The 22,102-nt window shown below is 42.7% G+C and overlaps 9 protein-coding genes across 9 annotated transcripts; 6 read left to right on the forward strand and 3 right to left on the reverse strand.

The window, feature by feature from the left end:
• Window positions 1–1,445: 1,445 nt before the first annotated feature.
• Bfra_004366 (putative o-methyltransferase protein) lies at window positions 1,446–2,800 on the reverse strand (the record flags this gene model as incomplete). Its single annotated transcript, XM_037334772.1, has 4 exons — window positions 1,446–2,226; window positions 2,277–2,403; window positions 2,458–2,593; window positions 2,645–2,800. 4 exons carry the CDS (start codon window positions 2,798–2,800, stop codon window positions 1,446–1,448), a joined length of 1,200 nt encoding a protein of 399 aa, XP_037193306.1.
• Window positions 2,801–4,721: 1,921 nt separating this feature from the next.
• On the forward strand, window positions 4,722–5,957 carry Bfra_004367ca (uncharacterized protein; the record flags this gene model as incomplete). The annotated part of the gene is made up of 3 exons (XM_037334773.1): window positions 4,722–4,765; window positions 4,822–5,648; window positions 5,701–5,957. 3 exons carry the CDS (start codon window positions 4,722–4,724, stop codon window positions 5,955–5,957), a joined length of 1,128 nt encoding a protein of 375 aa, XP_037193307.1.
• Window positions 5,958–6,376: 419 nt separating this feature from the next.
• Bfra_004367cb (uncharacterized protein) lies at window positions 6,377–8,115 on the forward strand (the record flags this gene model as incomplete). Its single annotated transcript, XM_037334774.1, has 4 exons — window positions 6,377–6,418; window positions 6,536–6,590; window positions 6,668–7,819; window positions 7,871–8,115. 4 exons carry the CDS (start codon window positions 6,377–6,379, stop codon window positions 8,113–8,115), a joined length of 1,494 nt encoding a protein of 497 aa, XP_037193308.1.
• Window positions 8,116–8,999: 884 nt separating this feature from the next.
• Window positions 9,000–9,429, forward strand: Bfra_004368 (putative ethyl tert-butyl ether degradation protein; the record flags this gene model as incomplete). The annotated part of the gene is made up of 2 exons (XM_037334775.1): window positions 9,000–9,163; window positions 9,285–9,429. The coding sequence occupies 2 exons, from the start codon at window positions 9,000–9,002 to the stop codon at window positions 9,427–9,429; spliced, it is 309 nt and encodes a 102-aa protein (XP_037193309.1).
• A 346-nt stretch (window positions 9,430–9,775) lies between these two features.
• On the reverse strand, window positions 9,776–10,528 carry Bfra_004369 (uncharacterized protein; the record flags this gene model as incomplete). The annotated part of the gene is made up of 1 exon (XM_037334776.1): window positions 9,776–10,528. One exon carries the CDS (start codon window positions 10,526–10,528, stop codon window positions 9,776–9,778), a length of 753 nt encoding a protein of 250 aa, XP_037193310.1.
• Window positions 10,529–12,279: 1,751 nt separating this feature from the next.
• Bfra_004370 (uncharacterized protein) lies at window positions 12,280–15,103 on the forward strand (the record flags this gene model as incomplete). The annotated part of the gene is made up of 11 exons (XM_037334777.1): window positions 12,280–12,478; window positions 12,569–12,750; window positions 12,806–12,891; window positions 12,937–13,333; window positions 13,406–13,512; window positions 13,571–13,592; window positions 13,654–13,733; window positions 13,785–13,943; window positions 13,998–14,549; window positions 14,599–14,922; window positions 14,971–15,103. 11 exons carry the CDS (start codon window positions 12,280–12,282, stop codon window positions 15,101–15,103), a joined length of 2,241 nt encoding a protein of 746 aa, XP_037193311.1.
• An 854-nt stretch (window positions 15,104–15,957) lies between these two features.
• Bfra_004371 (putative small oligopeptide opt family protein) lies at window positions 15,958–18,687 on the forward strand (the record flags this gene model as incomplete). The annotated part of the gene is made up of 8 exons (XM_037334778.1): window positions 15,958–16,138; window positions 16,190–16,984; window positions 17,041–17,098; window positions 17,156–17,700; window positions 17,756–17,883; window positions 17,938–18,358; window positions 18,408–18,518; window positions 18,587–18,687. The coding sequence occupies 8 exons, from the start codon at window positions 15,958–15,960 to the stop codon at window positions 18,685–18,687; spliced, it is 2,340 nt and encodes a 779-aa protein (XP_037193312.1).
• Window positions 18,688–20,239: 1,552 nt separating this feature from the next.
• Window positions 20,240–20,831, reverse strand: Bfra_004372 (uncharacterized protein; the record flags this gene model as incomplete). Its single annotated transcript, XM_037334779.1, has 2 exons — window positions 20,240–20,553; window positions 20,639–20,831. Coding segments are annotated over 2 exons (507 nt in total), but the record flags the coding sequence as incomplete, so codon positions are not given.
• A 168-nt stretch (window positions 20,832–20,999) lies between these two features.
• Bfra_004373 (putative candidate effector 5 protein) lies at window positions 21,000–21,808 on the forward strand (the record flags this gene model as incomplete). The annotated part of the gene is made up of 2 exons (XM_037334780.1): window positions 21,000–21,076; window positions 21,130–21,808. The coding sequence occupies 2 exons, from the start codon at window positions 21,000–21,002 to the stop codon at window positions 21,806–21,808; spliced, it is 756 nt and encodes a 251-aa protein (XP_037193314.1).
• Between the last annotated feature and the right edge of the window lie 294 nt (window positions 21,809–22,102).

A 22,102-nucleotide genomic window follows, 5' to 3' on the forward strand; every position in this document is an offset into this window, starting at 1 on the left:
CGCCTGCTCTAGCCAGCCGCATATCACAAGTCCTTTGGTACCAGTCTGGCTTTATTTTCCGACAGCAAAGATTGTGTCGTTTGTATAGCATGGATAATTTCAAAATACTCGAGACAACAAGCGTTGTCTCTTGAACGAAAACCAGATAATCCAAGGAAAAACATTTCTTTCAAGGGAGCTTGACTGCTAGGCGAAGGGGGTATTCTATTGTTTTTGACCATGAGCCGTGTCGATTTCTTTTATTCAGCCCTCATTGCGTGTAGTGTATTGCTAGGTTTCCTCGATTTTCGCACAAGGAATGGATGCTCGGGATAAAAGTTTCTGCCAAAAAAAATATCTTGTATCGAGAAGTTATGTATAAGGTGCCATTCTCTACTGTTGTTCCCTTACAGATAGATCTATCTCAGGTTGGGCTTGTGCATCAAGAAAAAGATTTCATTTCCAAAATAGATTTGCAAGGTGGAGGAAGATGAGGAGATATCTTGATTGGAGAAGTCTTCGAGAATTTTCTTCGGAGTCGGCTGATTCTTTCTTTTTGCGACTCATTATATATATTTCTCTTTTTGACAGCCTATCTGTATTAGCGATTGACCCCCAGAATTATACATCTCGTTACCAAAGTTCAAATAGCAGTGCGGATGTGGTACAAGATGCAATCTCTCCGCGGTTTGGTGATACAAACACATTCTCCTCCATTCATAACAACTTTGTTCTAGGCCTCTTTGGTTCGAAGTAAGCGGTATAGTTGTACCAACGCACAATTATCAAGTCGTTGCCGTCATGTCGAATCCGTTTCGCAGTAAGTTCGTGAACCACTTGATGAATTTCCAAGCGTTTCCATATCAACTCACCAATGTCTGGCCCATCTGTTCCATGTACGAGCTTGATCTATCCTAGTACAAGGGTGAGCAGCCCCACTCTTAATTTAGGTTATCGGATCGAGATTCACTAGATGATGTAGATTCAACCTCGTATGCAGCCCTACGGCACGAATTAACTTCGTACCAACAATATCAACAAAATCTTCAACAAAATGAATGAGGGCTGGTATGTTGAATGAGCGTGCAGTAACCCGCGGAAGTTGGAGGGGATGGTGACTTGTTGAGTGAGAAATGTTAAACAAACCCGATTTACCCGAAGAAGTGTCATCTGAGAGAGCTCGCTTAGGTCACCCCTGGATTGGTTACATTGAACCCCACCTGTTCTATTCTAGATTTCACCCTTAATGGATTAGAACCTTTCAATTTCTTGGTTGATCGATATTATCAGCTAGCTTCACGAATTATAGCTTACTACCAAGGAAAGGTATTCGGTAATCTCGATTCCGATCTATGATCACTTAATTGCATTTACCGTTACATCGAGTTGCGTTATCTTTTGTCTGACATGATAAAGAAAACTTGATAGCTCATCTAACGAAAAAATGATACTAGATTACCAGTCATTCAATCATTCTTGGTCACTTCCAATAGTCTTCTTCCTTCCCAAGGTCCACTTTCTACACCTGGAGCCCCCCAAACCTTCACCAAAACTAACCCCACACTCTCAATCAGCTCTTTGAATTGTTTCTCGGTCCTTTCTAATGCCGAAAATCCTCCCATCATCATCCAGTCTGTACAGGCACTCTCGAATGATGCATTCTCTTCTTGCATCAAATTCTCATTGATCAATAACATACTGTCTTTACCCATCGCATTCTTAATTTGCTTCAGAATAACAGAAGCTTGCTTGTCAGGCCAATCGTGCAAGACATTGGCGAGAAAATAAGCTTTTGCATTGTGGATAGGTTGTGGTTTGAAGAAGTCATATGGTTGAGCTTCAATGCCGCCAGGAAGAGAGCTTGGTGCGATACCAGAAACCACTACCGGGATATCTTCTACAATAAGTTTCCCTTGAAGTTTTGGATGTGCTTCTTTGAAACGAATTAAATCATGTCCAATACCTCCTCCAATATCAACTATCAGTGGATCTGTAGGTGATTCTACCTTGAGCTTTTTTGCAACGGGAAAATACTCATACCATGCTGTGCGACCAATAGTGCGGGGAATGGTCATCACGGTATTGAAGGCATGTTGGATACGCGGTTGAGTAGCCATCCAATCAAAACAATGGAGGTCTGTTTGTCGAGCAAACTGGAATGGACCATCGTATGCATCGTTGGGGCTCTGATAGCCTTTTTTGGCAAAGTATGTTGGGAGAGCGGCTACAACTTCATTTTGGGTTGTGCTAGAGATTGTTAGATATGGAACAGAAACTATAGGACAAGTGTGGCATACAAATGGATCACTGCTTGGCCATATGGAGATGATGTGACGAGAGCGCTTGCTAGTGGTGTGGGTTTGTAGATTTCTCTGGCTAATTCAGTGAAGTAACCCATTCCCACCAACAGTCTCATGATCCTTACTGAATGAATAGTTAGTTCCTTACGATCATCAATATCTTCAAGTAAGGACTTACCAACAAGCAACGGATCAGCATCTTTTGGCAAAGCAAGATCTTCGGCTCGAATTTCTTTCCCAGCCGCAGACAAAGCAGCTGCCGTATCAAAAATTTCCATGTCAACTGCGAGGCTAAGTGCTACTGGTTGAAGTGACTGGACTTTCGTCAGAAGTTATTCGGATATGTGAACAGGATTAATACTCACCGAGAATATCATCTTCATCAACTTATCCCGAGGACCCTCTAGGCTCGTTTGTAGTCTTCCACAAGCACTAAGAAGCTTTCCTCGATCTTCATCATTCAACTTATCAGACTCACTAGTAGCAAGATTGATAGAATCGATAAGCTCCGAGACACCCATGATGAAGACCTGTTCGATGGGAGTGGCTGTCGTGAACGGCACGTGATACGAGATCGAGAAAAATGCTCTCGCGGAATAGTTGCAATCGTAGGAATTGAAGAATTCGAACTATGGAAAAGTAGAGATAGAATTAAATATTATGGGAAACCCAGACTAAGTTCTGTAGAGAGATATATACATTTGTTATATCCGCACACGTGACCATGCCGCGCCCGCGCCCGCCTCCGCGGAGCCTCCATTGTCCGCCGGAGCCTCATATTCACAAAGAACTAGACCAAAATTGACTTGCTTGATCTTAAATGGCTAAAATTCATGGTGATCATCTGAGTGCTTTAGAACAAGAACTGTAATCTTCGCCTGAAAAATGTGTTTGACGCGTCTTGAAGCGGGCCATCCACAAATCACAATACAATGTTACTTGTGATGAACTGTAGAATGAGCAACAAAACTCTTTCGCTGACATCCACAGTAAATGCTATAAACTCGGAGGTCTATGTCCCAATGTCTCTAGGATATCATTTGTGTTGACTTCACAAGCAGATGTCTGAATTACCTTATTGTAAAACAAGAATGTCACGTTTCCTGGACGATGGTAACTTGCGCTAAAACCAAGTTAGTACTAGCGTGTTAAGCAGCACGTGTAAACTTTACAAAACCTCCATGTTGTACAACATGGAACCTCTCAGAAAATTTACGAGCAACTTCTAGACGCATCAATGATGTACTATTCTTGATTTTTGAGGCTTCTTCTCGACTCATTGATAGGATCGCCCGACAGTGTCAACATACCTACTCATTCTTCGCGTTACGTCCTATCTGTGGCGAGAAGAAAAACTGAGAGAAGGGAAGGTGAGGCAGTAGATTGGAAGTCATCCTCTGCAGGTCAATGTGTGTCCGCAGTGAAGAGAGGATCGACATCAGCCACAATTTGCGAGCAATTATTGGATCCAAACTCAAATGTACCCCTCACGTTCATGTCGTGTTTATGTTACAGCTCAAATCAAGTCGGATCAGGCTAGACGTTACTGTCAAGTTGTGTTATTCGGGCTTTCCGAAGAATCATCCCACTTTAAATGAATTGGCCAGAGTATTAGCTTGCAGTGCAAGGCAGACTCAATTCCCGTATTTGAACGGAAAAGCTCGAAGCAGAAGCTCAAGCAGGAATTGAAGTATCAATCCGGTAGGGCTTGCATGAAAGATCGACCATAAAATTTGAGCCGCAGAAACTGCTCGCAGCTTCCTAATCATCATTAAATCAGGGAGTTTTGTCACGTGTCGGTGTATAAATGTCGACCTCGCATTATGATAATATTAACCAAGCTGTCAACGCTTCAGGGGTAATAAGAGTTCGTTATTTCTGTTCAACACCTGTGTGTTTGCGGGGCCTTCAAATCATCGATTATGAATTTGTTACACCACCCCGTTATCACTGTCCCTAAACAATGGTTGATTAACATGCATTTCACTCATCTGAGATTGATGAGTTCGTTGTGTTGTCTGCAGGCTTCTTCTTTAAGACTTCGTGTGGCGAGTTTTGCTAGTAAATGTAAGATGCAAACATTGTAACGGGTAGTGGCAGTTGAAGTTGCCGTCTGTTGTACAGCACACCACACTTACTCACACATGAAACTCTACGTACTACTTCAAGATGTAAGACATTCTCCACAAATCAATGCTATACCAACGTCTTGGTCTCGATACTGTTCATTTTGATGCAAGCCACTATCATATTGATACCCTCCACATCAGACTTGAGGTGCAAGGCTCCCTAGATATTTCGTTCCAAACTACCTGTATCTATAGCCTCTCCATCATACCTGATACGTGAAACTCTAATAGATTCTTCGGCTCAGCATTTATCTAATGAGAACTTTCCGCCAAAATTTTCCAGCTCCTGATTCCATTAACTAAGCAAAGAAAGATGTCTGCAACTCCTATGGGATCATGCCCCCTCGGCGGTAGTTGGTAAGTTTCATCTTATATTAAGGTCATGAATATCGCTGATAGATTCAATATTTTAGGTGGATATGTCTGAATCAGTCGCCGACATTCTTCGGGTGTTGCGCCAGTGATCCATGTAATGGAATTGGTTGCCCTGAAGAAGACCTCTTACCTGCGGGTATGGGGACAGCGAGTGGCCCGGATGCTTCTAGCAACGATGGATCATACTGGCCAAATGCGGATTGCCCCAACGGAGGAGTCTGGTATACTTGCTCCCGACAGACTCCGTCATTTCAAGGTTGCTGTGACGATAGCAATGCACCTGGTTCAATCGAGAAATTTGATCCATGCCACGAAAATGGTTGCCCGTCATCAAGGCTCTACGCTGCAGCATTCAGTAGCGTTCCAACTACATCTGCCTCCGTTGTTATCTCTAAGTCTTCCTCTGTCCCCACTTCGTCGTTGTCTATTTCGCCATTTTCAACTTTATCGTCCTCGACTTCATCATCTTCAGCATTATCTTCGATCTCTGCATCTTCTTCAAAATCTTCATTTTCTACCTCCTTATCCACTGTAGGAAATTCCGCTGCTGACACCAGTTCGAATCAAACTCCGTCATCTCAAGGATCGGCCACAGCGAGTGCGACAGTAGGTTCAACTGGGCACAGTTTAAACTCAAAACTACCTATTGCTGCAATTATAGGGAGCGCTTTAAGTGGAGTAGTTTTTATCCTACTTGTTCTCTTAGTTATCTTTTGCGTCCAACGACGTAAAAAGAGAGCTCCATTGGCAGGTGCAGTCGAGCCATATTATCAATCGCCACCTCAAGACATGACCATGGTTAAAGTAGCTTCGTCACCTTTCGTATATGAAGGCAGCCCTTCAGACGCTAAAGCACCGCAGAAAGGTAATTGCAACTCTTCCAGAAACAGCAGAACGTCTGATTAATAATTTGACAGATTATCGTCCAGTATCAGAGATACCATCATCTCCACCTCTCAGTCCTGCCCCACCATATCAATCCGCACCTCAATCTCCAAACTTCTCTAATTACCATGAGATTGACTCTTCTATTTTACATGAAGTCGAATCACCACCTCTTGAACAAAGATCATTTATCACTCGACCAGGGACAGTAGAAATGCCAGATACATCTGAGGATCCTTTCCGAGCATCATTACCGGAAGTCTTGAAGGCGGGATCTTCCAGAAACTGAGATATATGGGACCACATTGGAGCGACTTTGAGGAGTGGGAAGCTTTTTCATTTTCACGTATGTTTCTTCGGATCTGCCTTACGAATCTTACCTTTATTGTTATTCACATGGTATTTTCTATAATGAATAATGGGGTGTTCAAAGAATACTGCTCAATTCTTGCACGAATTTTTATTCGAGAGAGGTGAATCAGTCTCTCGTGATATTCTTTTTATTGATTCACAAATTTAGTGACGAATTCCTAATCAGCCCAACTTCCATTTTTTTCTCAATTTCTTTTTACAAAAGGTTTACAAGAAGCCTTGTACTCTTCAGCTCAAACATTTTCTAGCACTTTCTTAATTTATCCCTGGAACTCCAAATACCATATTTCATCCTGACAGCCCACCTTACCCGGCTTCCACTTACATTCTGGCAATATGACAAACAACACTATGGGTACTTGTCCTCTAGGAGGTCTTGTGAGTATAATCTTTTCCTTGCTTTTAAACCAATCTGTTCGAATCTTTCCAGAGTATTCGTCCCGTACATGTCCATTCATTATCTTACAGACCATGACTAACCAAACGTTTTGATAGTGGTGCGGTTCTCATCTATCATCTTATATAACAATACTGAATGATCAAATCATAGGTATACCTGCACAGCTCAAACGCCAACCTTCTTCGGATGCTGTACAAGCAACCCATGCAACAACAAAGGATGCCCAGCAAGCGATCTTCGAGCGGCTGGACTCGGACACGGGGAAGTTGGAGACGAGGGATCAATGAATCTTGGCTCCTACTGGCCGAACGTGTATTGTTCTTCTGGAAGTTGGTGGATATGTTCAAGCCAAAACCCTTCATTTCAAGGGTGTTGTGATATCGATCCATGCTCGAGCAACGCTACCAATTGCCCTCAACCACATCTATATCCTGCGGCATTTAAGTCGGTAACTACTGCTTTGAGCTTTCCTGGCTCACAGGGTACTACCTTTCAGACGAGTATCCTTCCAACGGTAACTTTTCCACTCCCTACCATTTCTATGACGACCCCGCATGTAGCATCTACAACTGATCAATTTCTATCATTGGCATATCCAGACTCTTCAAAGGCTACACCTTGGAATAATACAGAGTACTCGACCCAATCATTGTCGGACCATTCAAACTCTGGAGCTGAGCCTACAACATCCTCAATCCTCTATTTTACCACATCCGGTATCCCAATTTCCACCGGAATTGTGCCACCAAGTACAATATTCACTAATTGCGGTGATGCCAACAATAAAAGCACATTTATAGCAGCTTTTACGAGTGTTGTGACCGTAACATCGATATCGACATTCACAGCTGTCCGAATATCAGTGTATACAGTACCTTATAGCTCATCGAATACCCCTTCCATCCCTGATTCACTATCCTTATTTACAACCACATCATCTCCAGTCACAAACTCTCCTGACTCCTCATCCATAACGTCCCTTCTCTACGTAGCCAGCTCAACATCCTTATCTCCTACGACTTCCACTGCGCTCCCTTCCGGCACTGCAACCGATACGAAACTCATCCCCTGGGGTGCTACTGGCGGAGTCGCTTTTATCTTGGTCTTCGCACTCGTTTCCTGGTTTCTACATCGTCGTCGAAAGCGAGCCGACAAGACAAGCAGAAAACCAATCATCACTTCCTTATCTACTCGACTACCATGGAAAAATGCACCGAAAGAAATCCCCCGCATTTCTCTCTCCAGCTATCCTTTCAAGGGAATGGCACCATCTACATCGAACACTAGTGAAGAAGGCATAGATGAGACATGGTCTGCCAGCTTGGGAGACTATCGGAATCTGGGCCTGATGGATGTATCGAAATTAGGGTTGAATAATAGTACGTGTCTCCTGCTGTCTGTGCTGCTTTCAATAAACTAACGATCCATAGATTCAGAGCCTAGTAGTCAAAAGCCAGCGCACCTCTCTGGATATGAATCGCATTATTCACGACCATTCCAATCTCAGGCTTTACATAACAATGAAATTTCAACATCTCCTGGAGGAGGATTGTATAGGAATTCTTTTGCTCAGAGAATGGTGCAGAGTGGCTGGGCTGCAGTTGATTTGCAAAGTAGTTATGTAGCGCGAGATGATGAAAACGGATTGCATGGTGAGAATGATAGGAGGCGTTGATGTCGAGTTGGGAAGAAAATCATTTGTTCCTGTGGTAAAGTCATTCTTTTAATGAGGCTGGTCGTATTTTACGTATTCGTATCAGAAATCTAATTATCTATCTAAATATCAAATTCTCATACTTGGCCTTACACTTCGAGCTCCCCGTCTCCAATCACTGTAACTAACAAAGGCACTTTTGATTGAGTATCGTCCTACATCATCTCATTCCATCCCATGCCACCATTCTTTGCTCTTCTCCTCTATGGTCACGTGCAGATATCCTGCCACGATTACCAGACGCGAATCCACCCATCGTCACACTGCATAAACATGAAGATCTGTTTATCAATTGTGACACAAACTCCACCTGAAATCGGACCAACAGAGGCGCGATTAAGGTACTCGTTCGTCCAGTAAATAGAACAGCCGCGGAGAACTCTACACGTGTTTTTCAGGAAAAATAAATACTTCTGATTTACAAGTACCAAGAGTCGATTTCATAGAGCTTCTGAGCAGGCGAGTATTTAATATGCTACCCATGAACCTCCTCGTCGCCGAGTAGGTACTGTGTGAGCCCCTAGGTATTCAATCGAGTCGAAAGTCGAAAGTCGAAGACATAATCGAATTTGCTAATTCGTTAACACCGATTTAGCGTATGTAGCGTCGGAGTTGTACACTTTCTGGCTGGACGGAAGGTTGTGCTATCGTCGTGCACGGAAGAAGATGCGGGGTTGATTATAAACTAGCCGTGTTGCCAGCGACCTCTCTTCTTTTTTCTCTCTTTAACCTCAACCCTTCCAACGAAAACAACAACAAATCAGCAACTCGAGGATTAAATTCTGGTCATATAACTCCAATTTTCTTTCAATTTCGATCTCAAAATAATCAAACAAACCGCCAAAATGTCCGTAATCGTCACCGTTATATACCCCAAGACCGAAACCTCAACTTTCGACTTGGATTACTATATGAAGACACATATGCCACTTGTTCAGGAGAAATGGGGTCCCCACGGACTGAAGAACTGGACTGTTACCAAGTTGGATGAGAGCACAGATTACTCTATGTATGTTTTCCTCGAGTCTTGTGTGCTGTTCTTATCCCAGATATATATATGTATCTCGGAAGAGAATGACTGGACATCGAATGTCATTTATGTGATATAATAGCTAATAAAATAATAATAGGCAAGCACTCCTCTGGTTCGAGAGCAAGGAGGCATGGGCTAAGGCTGGAGAGGCCGAAGGACCAACTATCATGGGCGATGTTCCCAACTTTAGCTCGGAGAAGCCTTTGCTTGTTTTTGGAGAAGAGGTTAAGAGAGTTGTTTAAGGGGATGGGTGCTGAAATATAGCAATGATTGTTGTGATGCGCGTCTTGGTTGAATGACCTGGGCGTCGTACGTACTCTAGTGGTAAAGACAATACGATTCTGAGATAGTATGCACAGTCTTATATCTACATTGGGGAACCCAAATTGCGATAAGTCGGTGACTTTAGTATGGCAGTGATTATTAGCTCCTTCATATTTTCATGTCTCTTCTCAAGCGAAGAAAGGACAAAGAAGCTTTCCCAATTTGCGAGTTTATTCTTCAAATTCCCAAGGATTGAGTTTGTTGGGAAAGCTCCTTTTGTAGCATCATTTTTCTCCCTCTAACTGATCTACATGCCCCAGAAAGCTAGGAAGGCGTGCGTCGGGGTCCAAAATGAAAGTACATGTCCCTTTGTTCTTGTTCCTGCTCCGGAGTGAACCATTCCTTCCATGCCATCATCAATACATCCTTCCTCTTGCGCTTGCTTTCTTCTCTCCTTTGCCGTGATTTTTCCATTTCCGAAAAACAATCTGCACATCGTTTATGTGCAATCCAATTGGAGGGCAGATTTGCCTTTGGTGTGGCTCTCCTACACCGACAGATGTACACATCCTCGCCGTATACTTTAATAAATTTACCAAGCCGATACCATCCCTTCCATATTGCACATTGCAGGCAGAGACGAAGATGGCGCTGCGGTCCATTGCGGATTCTTTTCCCTTTTGTCTGAGTGTCTCTGAATTTGGATACATGTCGCAAGCGTAAACAGTTGTTACAAGCTAATAGTTGTTTGCTTGTTGCATAATCTTCTGATTCGGTAGCAAGGATTAACTCACGGAGTTCTTCATCAGTGGGAGTAGGAGCTGGAATGGTGGTGTTGTAGAAATGGTTTGTCTGTCGCAGTTTAGTTTTTCCCATAAATCCTAAATACCCGATAATCTTGTATTGGATCTCGGCAGGTAGGCTTTCCAAAGTGCGGGGCTCAGGACTTGAGCAGGATGTTGACAATTTGATAGATTCGAGGTATAATAGGCATGCAGTGTGGAGTACCTTTGCGGCAGGTGCTGTAGGTGTTGGCGAGCACCATATCTTTGCTAGGAGTTTACACTCGGTTGACATTGTGAAGATATTGTGGTTGGAATGGCGTCTAGACGATGGGTGACTCGATGAGGTTGATTAAGTCAAAAAGTTGTTCCAGTGTAACTGGTGTATCTGAGAACCTCGTTGAGATGATATGGGAGTGGTGATGTTAGATTGACACTGTGTCGAGAATTACAAGGTCTAATTAATTTGACGGAAGACGCATATATGACTCTCTTGATAATGAGAAATGGGAAAATTGTGATGACTATGTTATGAGATGATGCGTATGATGAATTTGGAAGTATTAATGGACGTTATATGATTGAGATATCGAATTGATACAATAAAATTATAGTAAGGACAGAAAGATGGGATTTATATAATATTCGAATTTTTAAAAGTGTGGGAAATGTCATAAGCTACCCAGATAGATAGCGTGGAGAGACTAGTCGATTGCTGGTGATCTACCAGGCTAGATTTTATGTTTAGAAGTAGATGAATGGGTTTCATTGGCCAGGACCAGGAAATACTTGGTTAGCATTCGTGAGCCTCATTAATCAAGACGTCTTAAAGGCCAAATTTTATTACATGTGGCCTTAACTTATCTATGAACACTGTGTCATTTCCTATGATGCCATTACGGTGAGTTATGAGACTCAGTTAAGATCATTTGATTTACCTTGAAATTTTTTTGGCACTACCAAATAGTGTCTTCCCTTCTTGTGCTTTACTGCTATGGATTCATATGTCCCGCGAGTTGTCTGGCCAAGAAGAAAAATGATTAGTAAGTCATTCATAAAGTAACTCTACCTCTTCTCAATGTTTTCTCTTCGTATAGAGATCGAAGCAATGTCATATATAAAGATTGATATAGGAGGATTGGATTACACCCATAGATACTTTCCCTTTTCCAACACCGATTCAGGATTGAACTGAGCCATTCCTTCTAATTTCCCTCGCTTATGTCCTTCGGTTTCCTCATCTGGTCACTTCTTTCTTTACACACACACACACCCGAGCAATCCGAAACAATAAGCAACTGGTCCAAACGGAAAACTATCAGATAACCGACATGCGCCGGGAATCTTGTAGAGTTGTTGTAACCAACTTCCTCATTCTCAGACCATACCTGGATCGTTATTCAAATCCAAGAATTTGAATCTCAAAACGGTGCATAATTATTACCTCGAGTATAAAGCTGGTATCGCACAAGCACCTCGTTACTAGACTGGAGACTGGACAAAATTATAGTTGTGCAACAAAACTTCCATGTACACAGGCCAATACACCGGGTACTCTCGGCAAGATAAACGATGTGCAACAAAACTTACAAAAGTGCATCGTATATGGGATGTAGATGTTTATGAGTAATGGATGTCCAAGACTTACCCTTTATCCATCTTCTACTTTTGATCTGTTACCTTTTGTTGAATCTTGTCGTTTTCAAGGCGTAAAATGCCATCGTGTGGTTTTGTTGACCCTCAACGCGATTTTTGAGCAGACATCCAAATGCTGTATAAGGTAAGGCCAAACAAAGTGTGAAGGATAAATAACCTTTAATTCTCTTGACAAAGAAAATCCAACGGTAAACAATTTACCATATCAGATGCTAAACAACAAAGAATATAAGAAAGAAGACCTCAAAACCCAAAATCCTCGCTTCCTCTAACAATGGAATTTTTCCAATACCAATCCGGAGCTCTAAGAAAAGAAAAACATATGAAAAACTGACTTTTTAGTTGTATTCTACGAAGCTCGAGAATTTTAAAGATTACTCACATCTCAAAATGGCCGCTCAGCCATCAACGTATACTCGCCTCGCAGAATCGCACACGCATCCTACTGGAGAAGACCATAAAGCGTTGCATCGACTTCCTGGCTTACTCAAAAGCGGTATTACGCCCATTACTCCGCCTCCATACGAAAATTACTATAAACATAAAGCTCACCAGGACTTGAAATGGTACCAGTCTCAAAGATTTGGTGGTATGTCTCTCTTTTTTGTTTTTGTGCCACCTCTTCACTCCAGAATTTCCACGCGAGAACAGGTCTAATGTTAATTGGCTTCATGGATAGGTTTCACCACGCAAGAGCTCCATCTTCACGATGCGTTTGCCCCGTATTCGAATTTGAAAGCGACTGGACAATTAACCTGTCCTATTCATCCGATTCTGCAAAGATCGAAATGGAGACGGCAATTACCTGCTCAATTGGCTAGGTACCCACTCGGGAATGGACGAGAAGGATACTGGGATGCTGTAAGGAAAGGAAATGAAAATGAATGGGATATATGCTGATAATTCGAGATGGTAGTGGGAAAATGATACAGTTTGGAATATGATGGTACCATCATTACAATTAACAACGATGTTTATGGCAAATTTGTATACTTGGCCTTGGTGAGTTTCTCTGGTTGCTGGTGCAATTGAATGCTGACTTTGTAGGTTTGACGCATTGTTCTTTGGAGAAATGGAAGAGGTAGACCCGGTTGATCTACCACCGGAACTACGAGGGAAGAAGGGATATCAACGATTCAAATTACGACGCCCCGAGATATGTGCCCAAGCTAATGAGCGTATGCGTGTTCAAGAAATGCTTGAAAGGTTTCGGGATGATGTTATTCTGGATCTGAGTAGTGGACACACAGATACTAGATCCGGATTGCCAGATGAATTTGAGTTTGCAAACACAAATGGGGCTCTGGATATAGTTACCAAAAGAGGAATAGGTATATCAATGGCTTTTGAAATTCTGGAACCATTCTTTAATGCCAAGATAACTGAAGCGGAGCGAATGATAGTTTCGTATAGATTTGCGGCCACCTTACTGCATGAGCTTTGTGTAAGTCCTGTCAAAATTTACATATATATAGAGATAGTTAACGAATGATTCTGGTGCTGACTGTGAGCATAGCATGCCTTTTGGGATTGTCTGCGGAAATGGGGCATAAGAATGGATGGTGAGGATGTCGTTGGGCAGAATTTGGAACCATGGTTCGAACATCAAAGAACGTCCGAATTGTATGTGTTGTCTTCGATCAAATCCCCAATTCCGTCGATACTTGCTGATTGATTGTAGAGGCTTCTCAATGGAAAGCTTTGTGAGGCTACCCTATGTTTTAACTATATTCCCGTTCCACAGTAAGCTGATACTTTCGGAAGGTATTTGGCGGCATCGCCCAAGATTTCTTGCGGGAAGAAAGTGTGCCTTGTCGGGGCATTCCGCCTATGGGATTTTATCTGTAGGACTTGGATTTTGTCCCTCCTCCAAAATACAATACTAATCGAAGCAGGAGTGAATTTGACAAATCAGTAACCGAGCCATTAACAACAAATCCATTGATTCTCATTAGAAAGCCTCCAAATTATTTTATTTCACATGTATGGCCAATAACTTTGACTTATTTTATCGATATTCAGAGCCAACTTTGGTGGAATACATACAAAGCGGTGTGGGTCGTTTCTGTAAGACTACAGACTTTGGGTTTGCTAATTCTTAAACATAGATTCGGACCTAGAAGTACGCATATTCCGAAACTATACGGGAAAAGAACCATCAATAGGCCAGATGGTTTACCTCCTGAACCACCCGCTGCTGGCTTCGAAACCATAGATTTAGACACCAAGATGATAGAAACGGAACCGAAGGATCAAATCCAGAGCATTGTAGATTGGTTTCGCAACTCGTATAAGCAGCGCGCCCATGCAATCAGAAATGCAATAATTGCTCACGGGAATTTAGAATCTAGTTACTTGCTACCACCCAATCCTCCACCAAGGGGTGATGAAGAGGAGGATGAAGAATATAATGAAGAAGAAGAGGAAGAAGTGGAAGAGGGAGAAGACGACGACGAAGAGATACCTTCTTGTCCACGTTATGATGAGATCAAAAACTACTTAATCAACCAGAAAAGAGAATTGGCTATTGATACGATGAGATTCAGAATGCCAGAACATACCCTTCATCAATATATACGTAGGAATGGCGGAATAGATTTGAGTGCCGAAGAATGGAGAGAATTTCTCTTGAATTCTAGCGAGCGTAAGGAATTATTTCAGTAAGATACTCGAAGCTACGCGCTGTAGATTTTATGGCTAACAGATCAGAATCCGAAACAAGAATGGAAAGCCACCAACCCCGTACCATGCAATTCTCCGCACTCTTAGTAATGGGTGGCCTACAAGCTTACCAGCTCCGACAACTCCGATGCAAGTAAGAGTTTCTGGGGCACAGGTAGAATGCTTCTCCAGTGCAACTAGGATCTATTTAGCAGACAGAAAAGAACCTTGGTACAGATTAGATTTTTGGGATGCTGATCTGGAGATATTTCTAGTACTGTGTAATAACTGGATGGCTGATAATAACCAAGCCCCTCTCCCAAGGGACATTTTCGAGGCATGTATACGAGCAGGTATACAGCCTCGATTTGTGTAAGTTTCGGATGTCCAGATTTCCTGAATGGCTTACTAATATTACAGTCTTGGCCCCAAAGGTATTATTCGCAAATTACCTGGGTCGCCTCCGCAACCAAAGAAATCCAAGAAAAGGTCTGCCCAAGGCCCTCAACTGGGTCCTCCTTCAAAACATCGGGGTCAAAATTGCTCTGGATGATGGGTTTCGCTTTGTTTTATTGGCATGAAAAGTATGTATACTGAATGCATCTATCACTTCACTGCAGTTAACAAATGGACCCGCTATCTATATATCGTGTGTGCCTTTTGATTATGTATTTGTGCCGCGTTCGATGAGGTAAGTGCCTGGGATTTGATAACGATAGGGAATTATAATGATTTGCATGCATGCAATCTATTACCGGGGAGATAGCGTCCAGTCATGGTGAGTGTAGTAGACAGCCACGAATTGTAGTCTAGAACCCTTGTAGCGGGTTTGTCGATGAACAATCGCAAGATGCAACGGTTTGCAACGGTTGGTAGTCCCGGCAGATAAGATAAGATTCCGATAATTCTGCCGTAAAATGGAAGTAGAAGGCGGTGATAATTAACAGCGCCCAAACCCAGAACTTTCCGGAAGATTAGTTTGTATCTGCTTCCTGCTCATTACCCAAAACGCGATATCAATGACCCGTTACCACTGGTTGCAGTTGAAGAATTATCAGGGTCTGTACACAAAAAAGGAAGGTGTATATTTCTTATCATACAGCAAATACGCAATGCTAGCTTGGCAAATCCCCTGCATAAAACACCCTGCGGCAAATGATAGCCGTGTGGTACCCCCTCCAATTCTAGGTTGTTTTTATCTCAGAATGGAAGTCCTTATCGAAAGATCAGTGATGAGAATTAATGGAAGTTCCATTGGTTGATAGACAATGAAGTATCGTTATCTTCCCTCGCTACATTGTTGGTTCAATGTTGGGGTAGGACGACGATTCGCATTGAAATACAAAGACATATCCTGACTGCATTTCGTACAACACGATAACAAACTTTCTTCCCAATGTTACCAAAATGTCGTCGGAAATATCAGCAAACGCAAGGCAAGATCTGAATGAGAAAAGTGGCAAAGGTCAAGATGCTGAGATCAAAGTGGGAACGCAACACATGCAAGAATTGGAGGTTGACGTTGGAAAAATACTCAATGATGAAGGGCTGGATGATATAGAAGGCGATACATCGCCATATCCTGAAGGTCAATATAAATACACATTCTGAGGAAATAGTGAAACTAACAGCATTCCAGTCAGAGCCGTAGTTCCAGAAGTCGACGATCAAGCCATTCCTGTCAATACTTTGAGGATGTGGATTTTAGGGTTTGCTTTCACTATGATTGGTGCTGGTATCAATCAATTCTTCAGTCTTCGTTACCCCTCAGTTCATATTGTTGCACTCGTTGCTGAACTTCTGGCAATGCCTTTTGGTATACTTTTGGCAAAGATTTTACCCCTCTACACTCTCAATCTAGGGCCTCTGGGGAAATGGTGTATCAACCCCGACAGGCATTTCAACATCAAGGAGCACACTGTGGTAACCATCATGAGTAACGTAAGCTTTGGTTATGGAAGCGCAGACTCAACGAGTATTATTCAAGCTGCAAAAGCATTTTACAACTTTGATTTGAAGCCTGGCTTCTCAATTCTTATCGTCCTTTGTTGTCAAATGATGGGTTTTGGCGTTGCGGGGCTATCTTCCCCTTGGTTGGTAGAGCCAGCTTCTATAATCTGGCCAGGTGTGCTGTCTAATTGCGCTTTACTTTCCACATTACATTCTCGAGCAAATGCTATCGCCAATGGCTGGGAGATTAGTCGATTACGATTCTTTATGTATGTTATGGTTGGAGCGGGAGTGTGGTACTTTTTTCCCGGTTTAATATTTGTGGCTCTCTCATATTTTACTTGGGTCTGTTGGATTGCTCCAAACAACCTGATCGTCAATCATCTGTTCGGAATGGTTACAGGTCTCGGATTGAGTCCGATCACGTTTGATTGGTCACAGATAGCATATAACACAAATCCTCTACTTTCGCCAGCGTGGGCCGGTAAGTCGCGTTTCTATTTTATGTATTCAATCCAAATGGCTGACAAAAACTCATAGCTTTAAATGTATTCGGTGGGTTTGTGGTTTTCTTTTGGATTGTTACCCCTGGTCTTTAGTAGGTCAAAGCACATCACTCCTCAGTCAATCTAAATATTGACTCTCATATCCACAGTTATGCAAACGTTTGGTACACAGCCTATCTTCCACTTTGTTCGGCTGATGTATACGATAACACCGCATCCCTATACAACGTTTCCCGGATCATGACTTCGTCGAATACTTTGAACGCAACTGCATACGCCGAATATTCACCTGCATTCCTTCCTGCTACATTTGCTTTCGTATATGGTATATCTTTTGCAGCCATTACCGCTGTTCCAGTGCACATATACCTCTGGCATGGCACTCAAATTCTTGATGCATTTGCTGGTCGGACTAAATTGGATATCCATGCTCGTTTGATGCGCCTCTACTCACGGACTCCTTGGTATTGGTATGGAGCTATCACCGTTATAATGCTTGCATTAGGTATTGTGATGGTCGAAGTTTATGATACGACCTTGCCGTGGTGGGCTGTTATACTGGCAGTAATCATACCGGCATTTTACATGATTCCATGTGGTATTATTCAGGGGATAACCAACGTAGATGCCAATCAACTCAATGTTCTAGCCGAATTTATTGGTGGATACATGTTTACTGGGCGACCATTAGCGAGTATGTATTTTTCCATGTTAATGCGAAAGACAATGATGTAACTTACCAACTACAGATATAATTTTCAAGGTTCTTTCTACTGATGTAGTGGGCCAAGGCCTGTACTTCGCTCAAGATATGAAGCTAGGTCATTATATGAAAGTGCCACCTCGAACTCTTTTTTTCGCACAAGGAAGTGCCACTGTGAGTTGGCCTATGTATTCATCAATTCAAACAGTTCTTAATAGGTTGATCTAGATTCTTGGGGCTCTTACGCAAGTTGGAGTGACTCTATGGATGCTCGGTAATGTCAAAGATATTTGCTCAGAAGATCAATCAAATGGTTTTACGTGTCCAAATGGCCGTACAACCTTTTCTTCCTCTGTCATCTGGGGTGCAATTGGACCAGGACGCGTATACTCTATCGGCAAAATTTATTCTGGCCTGTTGCACTTCTTTTGGATCGGTGCACTTATGCCAATAATCACGTGGATTGTATGGAAATACTGGAGGAAGGATACCGGTGAAGAGAGAAGCTGGATACGACTTATAAACTGGCCGTTGATATTTGTGGGAACCTATAACGTGCCACCGGCTACGGGCATCAACTATAGTAGTTGGGCACTGGTAAATTTGACATTTAATTGGTGGATCAAAGCAAAATTCTTTGCGTGGTGGTGTAAGTACAACCCCGTCTACACAAGAGAGTTGATACTGACAGACTAAAGCCAAGTACAATTACGTCTTAGCAGCTGCACTCGATACGGGTCTTGCTCTTTCAGCAATTGTGATATTCTTCTGCATCACATATCCTGGAGCACAATTTCCAGATTGGTGGGGTAAGTTTTTCCTCTCATCTCAAGTATGCTTTGTGAAAAGTAAGATTGACTAACATTTGAGCTTATAGGCAATACAGTTTACCTCAACACGGCAGATGGAAATGGTCTTCCATGGCTTTCATTACCTGAAAGTGGTAGATTCGGTCCGGCAAATGGAACATGGAGCTGATCTAGGATTCTGAACTAAGAAATGATGTCTTGTGACGGAGTCTTGACACTAAGTGTTTGTGTGAAGTAAAAAAGAGGACATGTACCACTTAGATAAAAATCCAGGGCACGCATCTTCGATTCTTACCCGTAGCTATGAGGTAGTTCCCTGTGGAATCTGGACAAAAAGCAAAAAACATACAACAGTAGGGATTCGCTGGTGGTCACCCACCCAACTACTAATCTACCGATCTGAGGCTTGTGTATGGCAGAGCGGACGGGATGCCCAATTCTCCTCAGTCTATGGTCGTATGTGGAAGGGGAGGATGAAAGCAGCAATATATACTTCATTTACTCTCACAGCATGCTGTGCCATCATACTAGTTTCAACAGTATACGTCAAATAAGAGATTTCGAATCTTCGACAGTTTCTTAGGCATCTTCAAACGCTCGCTTCATTCGGCTGAAATATACAGTTGTGAGGTATGATAAGTGAATCATGTAAATGAGGTTGGGGTCGGTTTTACAGAGTACGAAGAAGAAAATTTATGCATATTGATGGAAGGTTCTTTGCCCATCTATTTATACTATGATACTCGAGTCTACCAAGCGCATGTAGATTGCGATAACTCTTTAACTAATAGTAACTCAAAACGAATGGCTACTTCCAACCACCCAATCAGCTTTTCACGTTGCCCTCCTAAGACGTGGAATTATGTATCACGTGATCGCACCAGATCTTAGATTAGGTGGCTCTACGATCAAGTTGGCAAATAACGCGCCAAGGCTGAAATCGATCAAGACGCTTGTAACTACGAGGTATCTTTAATTATTGTAGGATCATGAACATTTTGATCACTTTTACGGCTACCACGTGTACGGCACAACGTTCTACTTCGGCTATTCAGCGGAGAACAAGAGGACGGGTTTGTCAATCTTTCTACAACTTGGTTATTCTCCACACCTTCGATATCGAGTACAGATTCGAAGATTCAAGATTTTTGAAAGCTGACAACTAAACATGATCCATTTGGGATTGATTCATAATTCAATTGAATGAAAGATGTCAGTGATTAATTCAATGGTCGGGCCGGCCTCTTTTTTATCCGAATATCTCGGAAAGCGTACTTGTACAAACTCCAGCAATTGACATTTTCAACTTGGCACGTCAGCTTCATAGTCTTATCTTTTACTTAGCCACCACGCATTCCATCTAGCCCAAATTTGCAGTCATAGCCAGAGAAAACTGTTTGGTGACGCGTGCAGATGCTCAAAAATGAATAGTATACGTGTCGCTGAAACGCAAACCCCGCTATGAGGCCAAAATCGAGAGCGATTGAATGGCAGTTGGTAAGTCCCCGCATTGATAAGGTCAAATTCGAGGACTGCTGTCGGACGGCGGCTGCCAAGAGAATTAAATTTTGATATCTATTGACGAGCAAGGAGATTTCATGGCAGCCACAAGATGACATGATAACAGATCGTGGGAGCAATCGTTGAGGGAAGCAAATGTTTCTTCCTACAATACATAGCCATGGTATGTTTTCTGCAATAAGAGCTGACATTTCCTATAATCATACTATCCAGCGTAACAATTTTATTTCAATCTCAGAAATCGTGATATTTGGTTGTGTCGTGCCAGAACACAGCCCGCGATTAGGATCTCGGGAAATTAGATTATTTCGTTGATGCTGACATGGGCTCTCCTCATCTTGCATCCTTACGACAACTTTACCCTCACTCAATTGGCTGATCACATTAAACAACTCAAAACGATCTCGCTTGATGCTCCCCCTTTGCATGCACGTGCCGGAAATAGCATCTCGAGGCCCTGGATCTGATGTAACACTCGAAAACAGTCTCCCATGAAGTAATGGACTTGAGTGCACTTTTGATAAAGTTTGACAGGGACGAAGCCGTTTCTAGAACCTTTTGCAAACATGATGTGGTATCCGTACTCTTATCCTACGTACTGTAGGAATATTTCATTTTCCTTGTTGTTGGAGGTGGCATTCCTGCCCCCAGGCCGAGCATTCCAGTTATCAGCAGCACCGTATGAATGGTTTCAAGTATTATACTTAAGCAGCCACCAGCAGCTTTACCTGTCTGCGTCCGAATCTTCTTAAAACTGTACTCGGATTTTTTCCACAACCCTCTGCGTTCGTACTTTGTCACTCATTTTGTCACTCCTTTTCAGATCTGTTCTCAGTCATATTTTTTTTTCCTATTATATTTATTTAAAAAGTCACTCCTTTACCTTACACTTCACTTCTTTCGAGTCACAAGTCGCAACTTAAGATTCGCACATCAGCAAATTTCACCAAATATACCACAATGTTGTTTTCTATTTCCAGTATCGTCGCGGGGATGAGCTTGCTCTCCCTTGCTCTAGCTGCCCCCGCAGTCCCAAGGCTAGTACCATATTTATCCCCTCCATGCTGATTCTTCTAACATCACCATCTAGTGAGGTCACTCTTGAGAAGCGAGGGTTCTCTTGTGCCAGTCCTGTCGCTGGTCTCACCGCCGCAGATTGCAACCATATGTCGTCTATCGGGATGGCCGGCATGGGAACAAACGCAAAGGCTGCCAATGGTGCAGTCTGGATCGGAAGTCAGGGACCCAACACATTTGTTTTCAAGAATAGTGCAGCCGCACCCGTCACTGTAATCATCTGGACTCAAGCTGCAGGGGATTATCAAAGCTCTTTCATGAACGCCCGAAAACCCCAAGTCTCTTATTCATTGGGCGCCGGTCAATCCGTTACAATCTCCATGGCAAATGGAGTATCCGGTGGATGGGCTGGTCTTTATAATCAGAAGACCACTCTGAGCCAATACGGCCAAGTTTTTAATACTTGGGGAGAATTCACAACCGGTGCCTATGCTACAGTAGACGTCTCTCGCGAAGTCAACATGGGTGGAAACGCCATGACCATCCAAGTTGGCAGTTGTACCTCCAGTATGTCCAAGTGTGTCTTTACTTGTAACAGCGGGAATACGTGCGGAAATGCAGGTACCTATTCGTTGATCAATTGTGCTGCCGGAAGCCAGACTGGTGCTACGTACGGTCTTGCTAGCGGTCAACCATCAGGTGGCTGCCAAGGGTTCAACAATGGTGGAAAGGTGTCTGTTACATTCTCTTAGTGTATTATATTTCTTTGCGAGGCGGTGACTTGTCTGGTGATTACAAGCTGGATTACCCATAAATGGATGTGGAGGTCTTTTTCATGTATTGTCATTTTGGAGTTGAAGACTTGAAGTGTATATTTAACATTCGAGGGGCTTCTGGGAGTCATTGGATATGAATGTACCGGTGACTGTATTTTAGGAAAATCAAACATTTTTTTCGAAAGTAAAATTACCAGCATTCTGCCTTCGTCGTCTTGTTTTCAAAACAAATATATTGAGAATCGATAGTAAATGTATCGTTTCTGCTTC

This window comes from Botrytis fragariae (genome assembly GCF_013461495.1).
Source record: "Botrytis fragariae strain BVB16 chromosome Unknown tig00000050, whole genome shotgun sequence".
In the NCBI taxonomy this organism is placed as follows: domain Eukaryota; kingdom Fungi; phylum Ascomycota; class Leotiomycetes; order Helotiales; family Sclerotiniaceae; genus Botrytis; species Botrytis fragariae.